General features: G+C 43.3%; 1 protein-coding gene across 10 annotated transcripts in view; it reads left to right on the forward strand.

The window, feature by feature from the left end:
* Positions 1-14,852, forward strand: part of ntng1a (netrin g1a) — a 270,500-nt gene that overhangs the window by 235,628 nt on the left and 20,020 nt on the right. For all 10 annotated transcript variants that reach the window (XM_037078806.1, XM_037078805.1, XM_037078798.1 and 7 more), the window contains 2 exons: positions 724-896; positions 14,626-14,652. In XM_037078806.1, the coding sequence (XP_036934701.1) occupies positions 724-896; positions 14,626-14,652 (200 nt within the window). The remainder of the gene's footprint in view (positions 1-723; positions 897-14,625; positions 14,653-14,852) is intronic.

Raw genomic sequence — 14,852 nt, forward strand, 5'->3', positions numbered from 1 at the left:
GAAAATGGATTTGCTGAGTTTATTGTTAAATGAAGGTTCTGGTGAGCAGGATGTGAGTGAGGATTTAGTGCACCTTGAGGGACTCCCTCTTTCCAAACTGAAAATATGCTTCTGAGATCTCATCTCATATTAATTTGTCACGGCGAACGTAGCCGTGCCGCTGCTCCATGCCGCCCTCTGGCTAACTCTAAGCTATTCGTCGCCTTGCAGAGCCGCAAGCCTTGATGCCTCTATTCTCTCAGTGCTTGTTCTGCAATTTAACTTGGCTTGTTTTCCTCAGCCTCCCCTCGCACCTCTTTGTCCCTCTCTCCCTCCTGATCTTTCCCCGCCCGTCGACTGTGACCTTACCACAATTATGCATCCTCCAGTGGGACAATTAAAACTGAGCCACCATCCCGAGTGGAGGAGGGGTCGAGAGAAAAGTAAAGGGAGGAAATAATGATGCCAGATTTGTTCGTGCAGTAGCCTGCCTCCTTTGAACCAGCTCCTCTTGAAGTTGAAGAAGCAACTGTTTCAGCCGCTCTGACTGCGTTCCAGAAGCCACCGCTAGTCAAGGACACGCTGCCCTTCAACCGCATTGTCCAACGAAATAAAAGCTGTCTGTTTTTTTTTTGTTTTTTTTCTTTCAGCGAACGCAAATTCACTCATGTTGACGTGATTGTCCTCTTTCAACTCCACCCTGCCATCCCCCGTCTCCCACCCACCCTTCACCCCCTTTGACAGGTGCAAGTGCAACCTTCACGCCAACAGCTGTGTGTTTGACAAAGAGAAGCTGAGCTGCGAGTGTGAACACAACACTACCGGGCCAGACTGTGGCCGCTGTAAGAAGAATTACCTAGGGCGAGCGTGGAGTGCTGGCTCCTACCTGCCCATCCCCAAGGGCACGGCTAATATCTGTGAGTAAACACACACACACACACACACACACACACACACACACACACACACACACACACACACACACACACACATCACGAACACGATGAGTAATTAAAAAGGAAGGATAAAATGGATGCGCAGATACAAGTAAAGGTCTTACAGACAGAAACACAAATGCTGGACAAACTAATGGCGATTTCCCATCAAAGTGTGAATCAAAATACAAAGACATCTGTGCAGACAAATGATGAAAGTTGAATCCCAATTAGCAGTATCCTGCGTGTCATCTTAGAGCGCTGACAGTCACCGCGTTAATAGTGAGACACTGAACAAGGTTTCAAAGCAATGGGAAGCAATTAAAGACGTTTCACTGAGATAAAAGGCAGAGAGGCAACGACAGTGGGGAGAGAGCAACTTTTGTGTATTTGGTTTGTCATGTCAAATGTGTCCAAAGACCTGGATGTGATTTAACAAAACTGAGCGAGTCTGAAATATGTCGGAAACACTACTCTGATGTCTCCCAAGGCTGCAGAAACACAAGTATTTTGTCATTAAAAACACAGAGTAGCTGGGGTAAACAAAGCTAACGATACAAAAATCATGAATTATGCTAAACTTGTGTAAACTGCATTGTCAGTGAGAACAGTGTTGGCAGGTCATAAGTCGCTCAGAGTGAAACATATCACCATCCATATCTGAGCAGGTAGTAACAGTATGGGAGAAATGAGACCTCCCCCGTCTCTCTCCGTTGGCTATACAAGCCTGTGGACAGTTTCTTGTTGAAGTTGTTTAACGCTTGCCGGACCTTGGATTTCTTTGTGTGTCGGATTATCTGCGACAGTCCAAAAGGATGTGACTTTATGCATGTTCTGAGTGCCCCTCTCCGCTCTGTTAACAGAGAGCAACAGGAGCTATTTTAGAGTCCACTAACAACCTGACAGCCAGCCTTCAGCTCAACACAGAAGTTCTGCAAACCCCCTTTACCAGCACAGCCAGCATATAAATAAAATCTGATGTTAAAAAAAAAAAATCACATGTGAACTGGACATTGTCACAATAAGTGATGAAATGAATGAAAACTTCCACAGAAAAAAACACCTTGTTTCCACAGTAGAATAGCACACTTGTGTGACTGGCTTTGTCTCACACGGGGATTTGATTTTCTACATATACAGACATTGTAAAAGGATGTTGGATAACTTGAATGGCAGGACTGGCATGATGCACGCACAGTAGTTATATCTGTGAGGAAGCGAGTCCTCCTCCCTGACCCTCCTGTCAAAACAAGTGGACGCAGCAGCTACGGCACCAGATGCACCTATGTCTGCCTTCACTCTTCGTTACCGTCCTCCTGTGCTTTACAAAACACCCACGACATCGAGACGGTGCTGAAAAGACCAGGCAGGCTCTCTCATCTGTATGTGAGCAAGCTGAGTGTGCAGGGTCAGGGTTTCCGTTTACTTTACTTTTTTTTTTTTTTTTTCCTGTATTTAGTGCAGTAACTCAGATCAGTGAGACGCAACACAGTTAGTTACTGAGCAGTTATAGATGTGTCTTTTTTGTGCCATTTTGTTGTTCATATTCCTCAAAAGTAATACGAAGGTTAATCTACAAATACCTTGGGATTTCAGAGGTTCAGGTGAAATATGCATAATTGGGTACACCAGACCTATTCAATTGGTCGCCACGTCCGGCATCCTCAGCGTGGCCCAGTTCACATGAATCTGATAAATGGTAACTGCATATAAAGTGTATATACTGTATGTCCATGTACGGATGAGTTAGCGTATGCTGACGTCGCTAATTTTTACTCCATTCATTTGCATTTATTTGAATTTTGTCATTAGACAAAAGCTGAAATGAGGTTTTTAATAGGCTGCTGAAAATATCTGGACCATCTATATTTCTTGATTTTCAAATCTGACCCAGTTGAATGAGTAATTGAACAGCCGTGTGGCAACTTCATGCGTTCATTTGTCCAATTTTAAAAATCCAGTCCTGAACCACAGGGCTTCTTCATGGAACAATGGCATTTACACATCTCATGTCATGTATAACATTGTGCCAAGTTCCAAATTGTCGTCACTGGGTGAACTAGAATAAAATGAACGCATAATAAACATACTTAATAAACCTACTCCACATCCATGTGCACTTATGTAGGATCCATTCATTACAATTAGCAGCAGACTGCACAGTCTTACATCTGTATTATATCAAAGTGCCTGTTGATAAGGACATATGCTTTGCTTTATACCAAAACACCAAATGTATTAGAGTTGATGAATAATACTCTCCAGCTGCAGCTGCAATGCTAATGTGAGAATGAACCAATTATTTACTGCTGCTTGAGCTGAAGAAAGTGGGCCAGCTCCTTTTTGTTTAATGTCTTGTGGTGACGTCGTATCATGCAAGGAATTTTTCATTGTCTTGTTCTGGGGCTGAGGCCGGTTTAACCCAATGAAACAGAGGGCCGTGTGCTAGAACCACTCGTACAGAGAGTGAAATCTTCACGAGGCTCGGTTTGCTGAAACTTCTACCACTGCTGCACATTGTCAACCTCGAAAGTAACATGTAGGATAAGAATATGAAATGCTACACAGACAAACTTGCCAGGGCTTGAAGGAGGAACGCAAAACTCGGATTTTATAATCTCGATTTCCTCTTTTTCTCAAAAGGTTCTCTCAAATACATAAACCCAACCTCTTGCTGTTAATTATTTATTTGGATCCCCAGCAGACAAAATCAACAGCTGCTCTTCCTGGGGCATGAACAAAACAAGGACACGGTGTCACACAACACTCCTTCGTACGCTGCTTTAGTGGCACTGAAGTGAGGGGCTGGGTTCACTTCCTCCTTATACAATAATACACTTCCTTCCTTATACAATAACTGTAACTGACCACTGAGGGGCAAATGGTAAAAAACAATCTATTTTTAGGAAAACCACTGATGGTGGTTGAGTAACAGGCGAGAAGGCTGCCAAGCCAGAGACGGCAGTACGGGCTGTGTTTCAGTATTTGTAGGTGTCACACTGCTGGGTCGTTTAAAGGAGACCTCAGGATCTTTTCTCTAGCTGTGTTAGTGGACACAAAACTGATCTTTTTGACAAAGAAGTTGGGACTTCGCTAGCCGTGGTTTTGGAGACAAGCCAAAACAGCATCTTTTCCTAACCCTCTGTGCATAAACCTAACCAGATCAAATCACACCAAACTAAAAGTTGAACCTAAAGAAACACAAAGACATTTTGAATATCTGTGGTCTGTAGAAACATACATTGCCAACATTTATTCTGGCAATTGATTGACGTATGAAGACAGACACAAACACAGAATCCCTGGCGGCCAGTTTGCCTGCCACACATCAGCTAAACCAGCAGAGTGATGAGCGGCAGTGCTTTACGTTCAAGTGCGCTGGCATTAATTTAAAAGCCCAAGTTTTATCCCGCCCTGTCTCCTTATTGCATCCTCTGTGATTTCTGCCTCTCTCAATTGTGCTCGAGGACTCTCGGCCACCGGCTGATGACTTATTCTCCCTCCCAGAGGATCTGTGTTATGAGACTTAGGGAGGGTTTTGCGAAATGGCCGATCCCGGAGCTCAGATTGACAGCACATTATTAAAAAAGGTGACACACACACACACACACACACACACACACACACACACACACACACACACACACACACACAGAGGTGCTCATCTGGACCTCCGCACACCATCCACAAAGCATTCATGCACACTTTCATAACTACTACACAAGGACACACACTCTGCCTTTGCCCTGCAAGTGATGAAAAACAGTCTTAGTATAAAGTGCATTATTATACTTTGTCTTGGAGGGGAAAAAATCCATAATGTAATAACGCTGTGGAAGATCTGTAGGAATCCAAGGCTATCCCTCCTGAATAGAAAAACGAAGGCACAAAGCTGACAGAAAAATGCACCTTGTGCTGTTTTGTCATTTTCGAGCCCATTCAACGCCGATTCCCAGTCTCCTTCCCTCTCAGTACCCCCCCCCCCCCTCCAAAACCCAGTGAGCATATGGCGGCTCTTTGGAGACAAATTTGTCAAAGATGAAAATTTAATTAAGATTTAATTTCTTTTTACTATGCCCATCAAGTCGTCTGATGCGATAACAGGATCGATGAATCATCATCCAGGGGGTGGGGGGTGGGGGTGGGGGGTGTGGAGGCTGATATTTCGTCACACAATGGCACGCGGAAGAAGAACAGGGTTTAAGAAGTGATGATGAAAGAGAAGGATGGCGAAGATAGGAGGAGGGGAAGTGGGCATCACTCTCTGTCACAGCTAACTCAGCCTTCTGGGGTGGCTGTGTCTCTCTCGCTTCCCCTCTCCCCATCTATGCCCCCTCCTCCTTTTCGCCCTCAGACGTCTCTCAGCCTCACTCATTCTCACTTCCTCCCTCTGTGGAGACAGAAGGAGAGGGATCAGTTTGAGAATTAACCATGGCAGTTCATTTCACTGTAGGGCTGAGGATACTGAGGGAGATAGAAGCCTGCGGTGATGGGGCGCAGTAATGGGTGGCCTCTGAAAAGTTGATTTCAAACACTAAAAATGTATCCTGAATGTTTTATCAGGATGAAAAAAAAAATTCTTAGGATGCACTTTAAATGGATTTGGAGAAATTAATTTTTTTCTCGTCCCGTGTATGTCTGGATGTATCACACATGGAAAGAGGATGTTAGCGTAGTGGAATTTGCACATCGTCAAACTTGACATCAGAATACTCAAGTTAAGGTTTCAGGCAGCTTTAACCCATCAAACTAGTAGATACAATTGTATAATCAAAGAATCACACACTGAATGTGAACACACACTGACTGTCACTCAACAGGACAGATAATGGAGAGCAAAGAGAGTGTTTACATGTACTTCTGCCAAGAGCAACAATCCTTTCATTTTAAATATGTTCGAAATGCATCTGGATTGAATTTGCATTCAAAATGAGTTGCATAAAAGGCATGATTATTTTTTTTTTATTTTTTTTTTCAGCCTGACTATTTTATTGAAATCTGTTGCGTACTTGTTTGATATCCAGACAAACAAATAAATGGGATTTTAACATCTCGATGGAAGAAATAAAGACAAAAGCTGCTAAAAAAGCTGCTCTTGGAACAGTTGGACACTTTTGGAAATAAGATTATTTGTTTTTCTTGTCCTCTGTAAGAACACGCTGCTGAATGCTGAACACCTGAAATAGAGGAAACACCTAACCTGTTTTAAGGGTAAAAACAATCTTCCCACCAGCAACTCAGAAGCTCATTAATTAACACATTATTTCTCATGGCTATTAAAAGGATCCGTTTGATTTTAGAGGTGGAATTATGTGCTGTGCTATTTTTGTTCGAGGCACAGAGACTTCCTGGAGTCTCGTCTCATCAAAGGTTTTCTGGCAGTTTTGTCAGAGTCTAGGAAGTCACGTCTCCTGTTGTTACGCTAACTGTTTCCTACTGTAAGTGTAGCTTAATTTGATGATACACAAGTTTCTTGCTTATGAAGTAAATGTATGTAATGGTTATAGAATAATGACAACACTGTTTTTATTGGTTCCTTACAAACCTCGCCTTCAATATGCAGCTTTGTCTGCGTCCAGACATGAAATCTGCTGCAAATGAGGCTGGCAGCCTGGCACCATTTCTATCTGTTTTTTGCATCTCCGTTATAGTCTTAATGAATTAGTAAACTCACATTTTGTGATGTGTATGTGGTGGTTGCTACTATGAGAAATGGGAAGCCATTCAGTTGTTTTTGGAAACATTGCACTGACAATAATTCCACTTGGAAACAGAGGAGAAATCTCTGTTACCACTTTAATATATAGTGTACTTCTCATCTAACTCCAAACAAGAAAGCAAATTAACATGCATTTTTTTTAAATGTCTAGAATCCCTGGTAATAATTATGTGTGTGTTTTTGAATTATGAACAGGGAGCTCCAGAATTTAAAACTGCCTAACCTGTTTTACAGATAATCGTGTCACGTGCTGATTTCTGGGGAATAATAAAAACGTGAATTTGTCAAACACGCCGAAACTCACTTAAACTTCATATTTGTATATACATGTGCCTACATGTGTGTGTGAGTTTGTTTATATCCATAGAGAGAGAGAGAGAGAGAGGCACAAATGAAAAACAGAGTTGAAAGACAGAAGCCGCTGAAGGTTGTGACCTGTCTCTACGTGGTTACGTAATCAGTGAAGTTGTGGAGAGGAGTGTGACCTTGTTGCATGGTGACAGCCTTGTAAATGTTCAAGTGTTGCTTTGAATGATGGCTGAGGCGAACAATAATGAAACACCCTGATGTGCATGATGTCCATAGCCTTTGGTCTGGGCTCATTGTGCGATGTTTTGACACTACATATCGGCTGCTTTTTAGTGCAATTGTTTTTTACTTTACTTTTTTTGGTAATTTAATGATTTAAACACATCATCCAGTAGTGGAAAGAGTCTTTTTTCCAATGTATTCAGTCAAATGTTAAGTTTTTGGAGATGAAGTCATCATTTGTTCTGTTCTGCGGCTTGATAAAATGAATAGATTCCCTCGTCAGGGCAGGATTAAGAGACTTGTTCAGATTTAGCTGAAGCCAGCTAAAGTTTATGGATCTCCTTTGATCAGAGCGGTAACAGGCGTGGACATGCAGTGGATTTCGCTGTAATGATTCATCCCGTGCCTGGAGAGAAGCTCCACATTAGCCCTCCGTCGTCTGATTGCAAAAACTTTGTGCATTTCATGGTCCCAGATGAAAATGGAAAGTCAGCTCGGCATATTCGCAAGTCACAGTCGCTGCGACAGCAAATGTTATTTTATGTGATGTAGAAATTGTGTGTTTCTGCTGTTGTCCTCCAATTAGTGTACATTAATGCAGAGCTACCAGATGCTACAGCCTTATTATTAGTCCTCAAGTCCAACTGGGAGGTGCTGATCATGGAAATGTGACCACCACATACACATGATGCCTCATTTGCACCACCGTATATATACCCAGATTTAGACTTGTTTCTGATTAATCTTCTCTCTTGTGCAGGGGAAGTAGGTTTCTATACATATTTCAATGGCAGGGCCAAATCCCACAGGAGCCAATATAATGGATCTCATTCTTCTGTGAGTGAGCACAAACAGCTATTACTGGATATGACTCTGTGATGTGTTGCCTATGTTATTTCAGCGAGCGCGACTCAGATTTTGAATGGCATTTGTGTGGTTTCCCTCAAACGTATAGCCAACTTCCTTTAAAAAAAAATCAGTTGTTTAAATATTTATTATGGCCATTAAATGGTTTAATGAGCCCTCGGTAGCACATTACAACGCATTAATGCATTAGTGTAATCACATTACTAATGAAGTTCTAATGAAGCACTAATGTAATCACATTATGCCTTTGCCAATACACGTGTTCCGTTAAGAATTTAAACGATTTAGTGCTCGATGCTTTTAAAGAAAAAGCTTTTTCACCTAACTCTCACTCAATCAAAAAAGAAAAAAAAAATTTTGAGTGTCGTTGCTCTTTAAATCTGATTAGAGGCTTGCACGACAGATTGCTCTGTGGAAAATGCTGAGGGTTTTTCACCAGCTCATACCGCCATGTGTTTATGCGTTCACACACACACACGCACACACACTAGCTGTGCGCTCATTGCTTCACATTGCCTCTCTCTCTCTCTCTCTCTCTCTCTCTCTCACATGCGGCACCCACTCATTTATGCTCTTATTTCTTTTTCAGCAGCTATTTGAATTTCCATTTTAGCCCCATTGTCTTTTTTTTCCGTTTTTAAAACTCATCGCCTGTTGTTTTGCATCCTCTCATTCTGTTGATGCTCCTGCCCTTTTTCCCCGCCACCTTTTTCTTCCCCTCCTTCTTCTTTTTTCTTCTTCCTCTTCTTCTTCTTCTTCTTCCTCTGCCTCCGCTTGTTCTCGCACCATCTCTTGGTTTTGTTTCATGCTCGCGTTCTCTCTCTTTCTCTCCCCCACAACACCCCCAACCACCCCAGAGACCAGGCTTGTTTACTCTGTCTTTTCCACATCTCGGCTCTGTGCAGCTGTGACGGTAATCTTTCTTTCAAATATTTGTTTCTTCCATCTCCAGATTTTTTTTTTCTTTTTTTTTTTTCAACTGCTTCCCACATTGATGCCGCCACCAACGTACGCCTCATCCCCTGCCTGAAATCTTTAAACTGCGCTTCTTCCAACTTGGCTCCTGGGCACTTTTAGACTTGCCACCTTCAATTCAGTTCTACACGTTGAGAGCGAGCGAGGGAGTGAGGCCGGGCACTCCGGCAGAGGCGAACCGTAATTTTGCTCCTGAGGAATTCAATCAAGTCAGCACGCCGCGCGCTTGTGTTTTGGCAGCCTTTCCGCCACTAACCAGTTAGCGATGCCTGTCACCACCACTGGGCTCTACGTATATAGTCAAAGAGCTCCGGATAATGATGGATTGCTATGGAATGATGGCAGCCTGGGAAAGTAATTACCAAGTTTGCCTGCGGTGGAAATGGCAGCAGATAAGCTCCTTTCCAGAGCAGTCCGGGCAGCGCCAAGGTAAACAGGTGAGACACATCGAAGGTCAAAGCAGAATGGATACTGACAGAAACAATGTAATGACACCCACAGTCTCACACACACACACACTAACAAACACACACAATCCTACTTTCGCTCCAATAACTAGATGTGCTCTTGACAGTGGAACCGTGTGGCAAATCTGGTGTCCACTTTTTGACAGACGAGTGTGTCCGTGTGCCAGAGATTCAAAGCCAATAGATCCATGAGAGAACATTTATTATTGCGTTCTGATAATCCATTAGCAGGGTTGCAGTGATGGCCTTAGATGAATAACAGCATCACTGGAGCTGAATCAGTGAAGGGTGAACATCAAGCGCCGGGACTTGTAACCACACCGCTCTGTGAAACGCAATTTATTGTAATCAGTTGATGCCCCGAATGACTCAGGCGCTCTACTGTATTTTTATGGCCGCATTTGTGCGTGTGTTTTGCTCCGTCGCATGTGTTCACGTTCGGATGGAAAAAAAAACACACACACGCCTCCGAGATCATGTTCACCAGGCAGCGGCTCGCATCCGTGATCCCCGCACAGCTCATAAAAATCAATGGAGCGCGCCGTCAACATAAGCAGCTCCTAATGCTCATCCTGTGCGATAGGAGAAAATTAGATTGCAGCCGTGCCCCGTAATGGCGGGGCCAGGCAGGTGAAGGGGATTGGAAATGACTGTGATTGTGAATTAATCGAATGACCCCGACATGGGATCCTGGACATCTGCTCGGGCCCCACAGGTTGTTCATAAAGCAGCGAGTAATTGCTCCGACAGGCCGTTGGTGTTCGAATTCATGACCTGAAAGGAAAGGTTATTCGGCCATGAATTAGACCCTCGGTCGAGGGACGATTTGTCAAATGAGGAATCATTTTGACAACTCTTCAACAACTCACCTAATCTGTATCAAGCGTGTTAAAAGACCATTATGTCAATGTCTTCACTTCATTAGAAAGCGTAATGCATCATAAATAGAGGGAGCAGATTAACGTACGTTATGAATCACTTTTATGCCAGCAAACACTGTGAAATAAAATGCCTCATTCATAACATCACCTTTCTGTCAGCGGTGTAACGAGGTCAACACTAAGTGCGCACCCTTCAAGTATAGACCCTTTTCATGGCAGACATTTTGACTTGTCAAAGCAGGAAATGCACAGGTGTGACCAACAAACATTAACAGCGGCTCCACTGTCAAGAATTTCACCTTTGCCTTTTTCTGCTTTGACAAGTCAATATGTCTGCTGTGCAAAGGGTCTTGAGCCAACGCGCCTTTGACACTTAGCTGAAGACAAACAGCGATCATGCACAGTCGGTATCGTGCTAGTACTTTCTCCGTATAAATGCTTTTAATAAGAATATTCTCTCCTCTCAAACTGTTAACTTACAGTCTGGAGATGTAGACTAATGGAAGTCTCCACCACAATAACAAGAGCAAGTCACCTCTCTCTCTGTCTCTCTCTCTCTCTGTCTCTCTCTCTCTCTCTCTCTCTGTCTCTCTCTCTCTGTTTCTCTCTCTCTCTCTCTCTGTCTCTCTCTCTCTCTGTCTCTCTCTCTCTCTCTCTCTCTCTGTCTCTCTCTCTCTCTCTCTCTCTCTCTCTCTCTCTCTCTCTGTCTCTCTCTGTCTCTCTCTCTCTCTCTCTCTCTGTCTCTCTCTCTCTCTCTCTGTCTCTCTCTCTCTCTCTCTCTCTCTCTCTCTCTCTCTCTCTCTGTCTCTCTCTCTCTCTCTCTCTGTCGCTCTCTCTCCTTGCTGGTTTTATATTTATACCCCTCTCCAGTTAATGCAGTCAGTCCCCTGCTAATCTTCCAGACTAGATGTAGATAACGCCTGTGTAACTGCTCTGTCAGCTACTTCACTCTGCCAAGGCCTTCTTAGCACTGTGTTACTGTTTTTTTTTTTCCTTCCTCTTCTTTTTACAGTTCAGTTTCAGAGCTAAAACACTTGCAGTCTCACATTTTTCGAATTTCTCTGTGACAAACTAAGGGCCCTTGTAAAGCCCAGTGCCGGTTTGACTTGGCAGTGTAAACACACTGTAAGAGAATTTGCAGTGGCCTACATGAGTGAGTACATGAAAATAGCGTTATTATCAGAAGTTGTCAAGCCGACTGTTTCGCTGTAGAAATTGTGTGTTACGTTTATACATAATTCACTGTTTGCTGAGCCTTGTCTCTGTTACTAACCATTCTGTTCTTGCACAGCACATTATGCAGTTTAGAAATAAAAAAGTGCAGATTACATCTAAATCTGGAAACAGTTGGTCCATAGATGTAGACAGAGATAAAACCAGGCTTTGCATTGCTAGTTAGAGGTCATGGCCATTTTTAAATGTTATCAATGTTATTAGCCAGCCTCTGATTTCAATCCAATAATTTGAATAATTAATTTTCAGCTGACTCATTTTATTTGTAAAAAGGGTCTCAAGTACGAGCATGGGAGTTATATCATGCTACAAGACCAAGGCTAACAACCCAATCGCAAGAATAAATGTTGGCTTCTGCAAATCAATAAATATGTTGAAAGTTTGTATCCCTTTGTTGTAATTATACATTTGTAAAGGCATTTCATTTTATGTTTTGACAACACTGTGCTGGGTTAAAGGGACAAAAACCACTTGGTTAGGGTTAAGAAAAAGATCACGTTTTGGCATAAGATACCTGCTTTAGTTACAATACTTATACATGTGCAACAAAAAAAAAATTCTGATCACCAACATCAAAATATCAGCTATGGGCATGCTGTATTCCAACTAATATCATACCATAGACTGGGTGAATGCTCGATTGAAATTGGTTGCAAGAAGTCAGTTGTTTCCTGATATACGGACATGTATGGAACTACTCAAGTATTAACATACTGGTATCAAGCAATTATTTTACATTTTCAGCCACTTTTCAACTCACACAATTGGCCTATCGCTTGTTTGTGAAAATCTTGACATTGATTTGGGGACATTGACATGGTTGGCTAGGTAGGTAGTATTGGTGTTGAACATGCTATCAAATTATATTTACTTGTCAACTGTATGCAACCACTTTACTTGGAGGAATTATACTGTTTACTAAAACCAATGTGCAAGTAACACTTGAAAAGTCAGGGCAGATTGTCCGCTAGGCCATCGATCACAGATGCCGCGTTCTCTCGGATGGAAAGAAATAGAAGTGAAAATGTTAAAATGGGTTTCCAAATACACTGTTATGCATCTAATAGACTACATGCACAAGGAAACAGTCTAGGTTTAAGTTGCCCTGCAGGCACTCGTATGTTCATGGCGTGCAAATAGGCACAGTGTTCATGTCTCATGTATTAGTCTCACCCTCAAGTGTTGCGAGGGAAACAGTTGTGGCTTATGAAAAACTTTACATTGTGATGTAAGCAAACACAGTATGAGCAAGATAATGCCATTGGAGTTGTCTATAATCTGGCCCTGAATTTTGTCAAAATATTCGTGATAATTGACACCTCATCAGGCATTATCCCTTATCCCATTCTCGTTTTCAGTCCCGTAATAGTCAAATTATTACAGAGTGATGTTTTGTGTCTAAAGTACAGCATTCTCTGCTCTGTATCAGTATGCACTGTGACACTCAGAACCAACCCTGCCAAATCAAAATGTACTTTATGAATAAGGTGATTGTGATTCCTATTGTCCTTGCCCTTGTCCTTCCTGTCTCCTGGTTAGCATCTGCCCACCCCCTTGAGGTTTGACATCCATTACACTCCGCCTCCATATGCCTGCACAGCCTCCTGCACTCCTGCACAGCTCTCAGACAGGTCACAGGTTTGGCTCCTAAATACAGCTCGCAGGCAGAGATCAGAGGAAGAGTGATTGAATGACAGGGGTGTGATCAAAGTCCATGTACACAAACACATGCGCACACTCAGGAAATCCTCATGTTTCTCCCGAGCACTTGGGAGATATTTTGTGACGGTTTCCATCAGATGAAAGGCACCCACCAAAAATCCTGCACGTATGCCTCCTCGCCTCCTCGGCTTCCTCAGCCGTAGGTGGAGGTGGTGAGCGGATGACGGGAGAGATGTGAGCGAGAAAGCACCGGTTTTATTTCATTTCTTCCTCTCGAGTTTATGTGGGCTCTTTTCTCCGATTGCCCAGCTTGCCTCCCCTCCCCATGGCGAGGGGTTGTTTGTTTTTGTGGGCAGGCTGCCTTATTGAGGGCAGGGGGTACAGAGAAAGGGAGGGTGGGCCTCTGTTCAAACGGATGATGAGAAAAAATAGAGTTGGCATCGATGTCCCGAGAGCAAATTCCTCTGAAAACAGATTCCGACCAAAAATACACAGCCAGTGTTTTCACGTGCCTTGTCTGACATTGTCCGCGCTTCATGGTGTCTCAAACAGCCACATGTATCTGCGTCATTCACGTTCGCTGTCCTAATTATGTCGGCGGTTGGTTCAGGTGGCAAAATGATCAGCGCAAGGAGCCTATGGATGTCTCAATCTTCCTCAGATCCCCAGCCTGGCGGTGTCCTGGTGTGGGGGAGATCTGGTCACCATGGGGATGAGACAGACTGTATTATCTGCTCAGTGGCTGTCTGGCACAAGGGAATGCGTGATGTAGGGACAGACAGGCAGGCAGTAGGATAAGACATGTCCTCCTCTGGCGTCAGAGGCAGAGTGTGCCATCTATGATGCCTTTTGATGTGTTGTCCGCGTGATTGTGTGTCTGTGTGCGTGAGCCTTACGCATCTATGGCAACACACAACCCAAAGACTGATGTGCCGAGAGGCATCCCAAAGCAGCATGCAACTCCGTCATGTTTGCGTCGTTGGGACATTTTGGGGTGTGTAGCTTTTGTTTTGGGAGAAGGCAGCAATGACATTTTCTGGCACTAATGTACCGACAACGGGAGGATGAAAGCAGAAATAACGGAGGAAGCCGAAAAGAAAGCCTGAAGCTAAACATGCATGGGGGCAACACTTTCAAATCATGGCAAACACCTGCTGCTGTTTTAGAAACCACATTCTCAAACTAATGTGTTATTTTAACTGAATACAGCTCATCAAGATGAATCACGGGTGCCGGGGTGCGAACTCAATCAACTGTGAGGGAGGATGGCAGGACTAACAATATACTTTCTCATCTCAAGGAGAAGTGTTGCCATTGTCGGCTTGAAGTCATTTCTATGCTGAAATCTAAATGTTTTCTCTCTCTGTCTCTTGCAGGTATTCCCAATAACATTGGTCCAGTTAGTAAGTAAACAGCCACAAAGGAACTATGTGAATGCTTGATGCTTTGCTTTGCCTATTGTTGTGCCACCTTTCACCATACAACCCTCAACTTAGTGCCAAGTGTTCATTTCTGATTCCAATCTTCCTACAACTGGTCACTCAACAACTGTTGACCGACCTCTTTTAGGTTGGGTGAAGATAGATAAGCAATAGCTGGGGGG

Source organism: Acanthopagrus latus, chromosome 19 (genome assembly GCF_904848185.1).
Source record: "Acanthopagrus latus isolate v.2019 chromosome 19, fAcaLat1.1, whole genome shotgun sequence".
Taxonomy (NCBI): Eukaryota; Metazoa; Chordata; class Actinopteri; order Spariformes; family Sparidae; genus Acanthopagrus; species Acanthopagrus latus.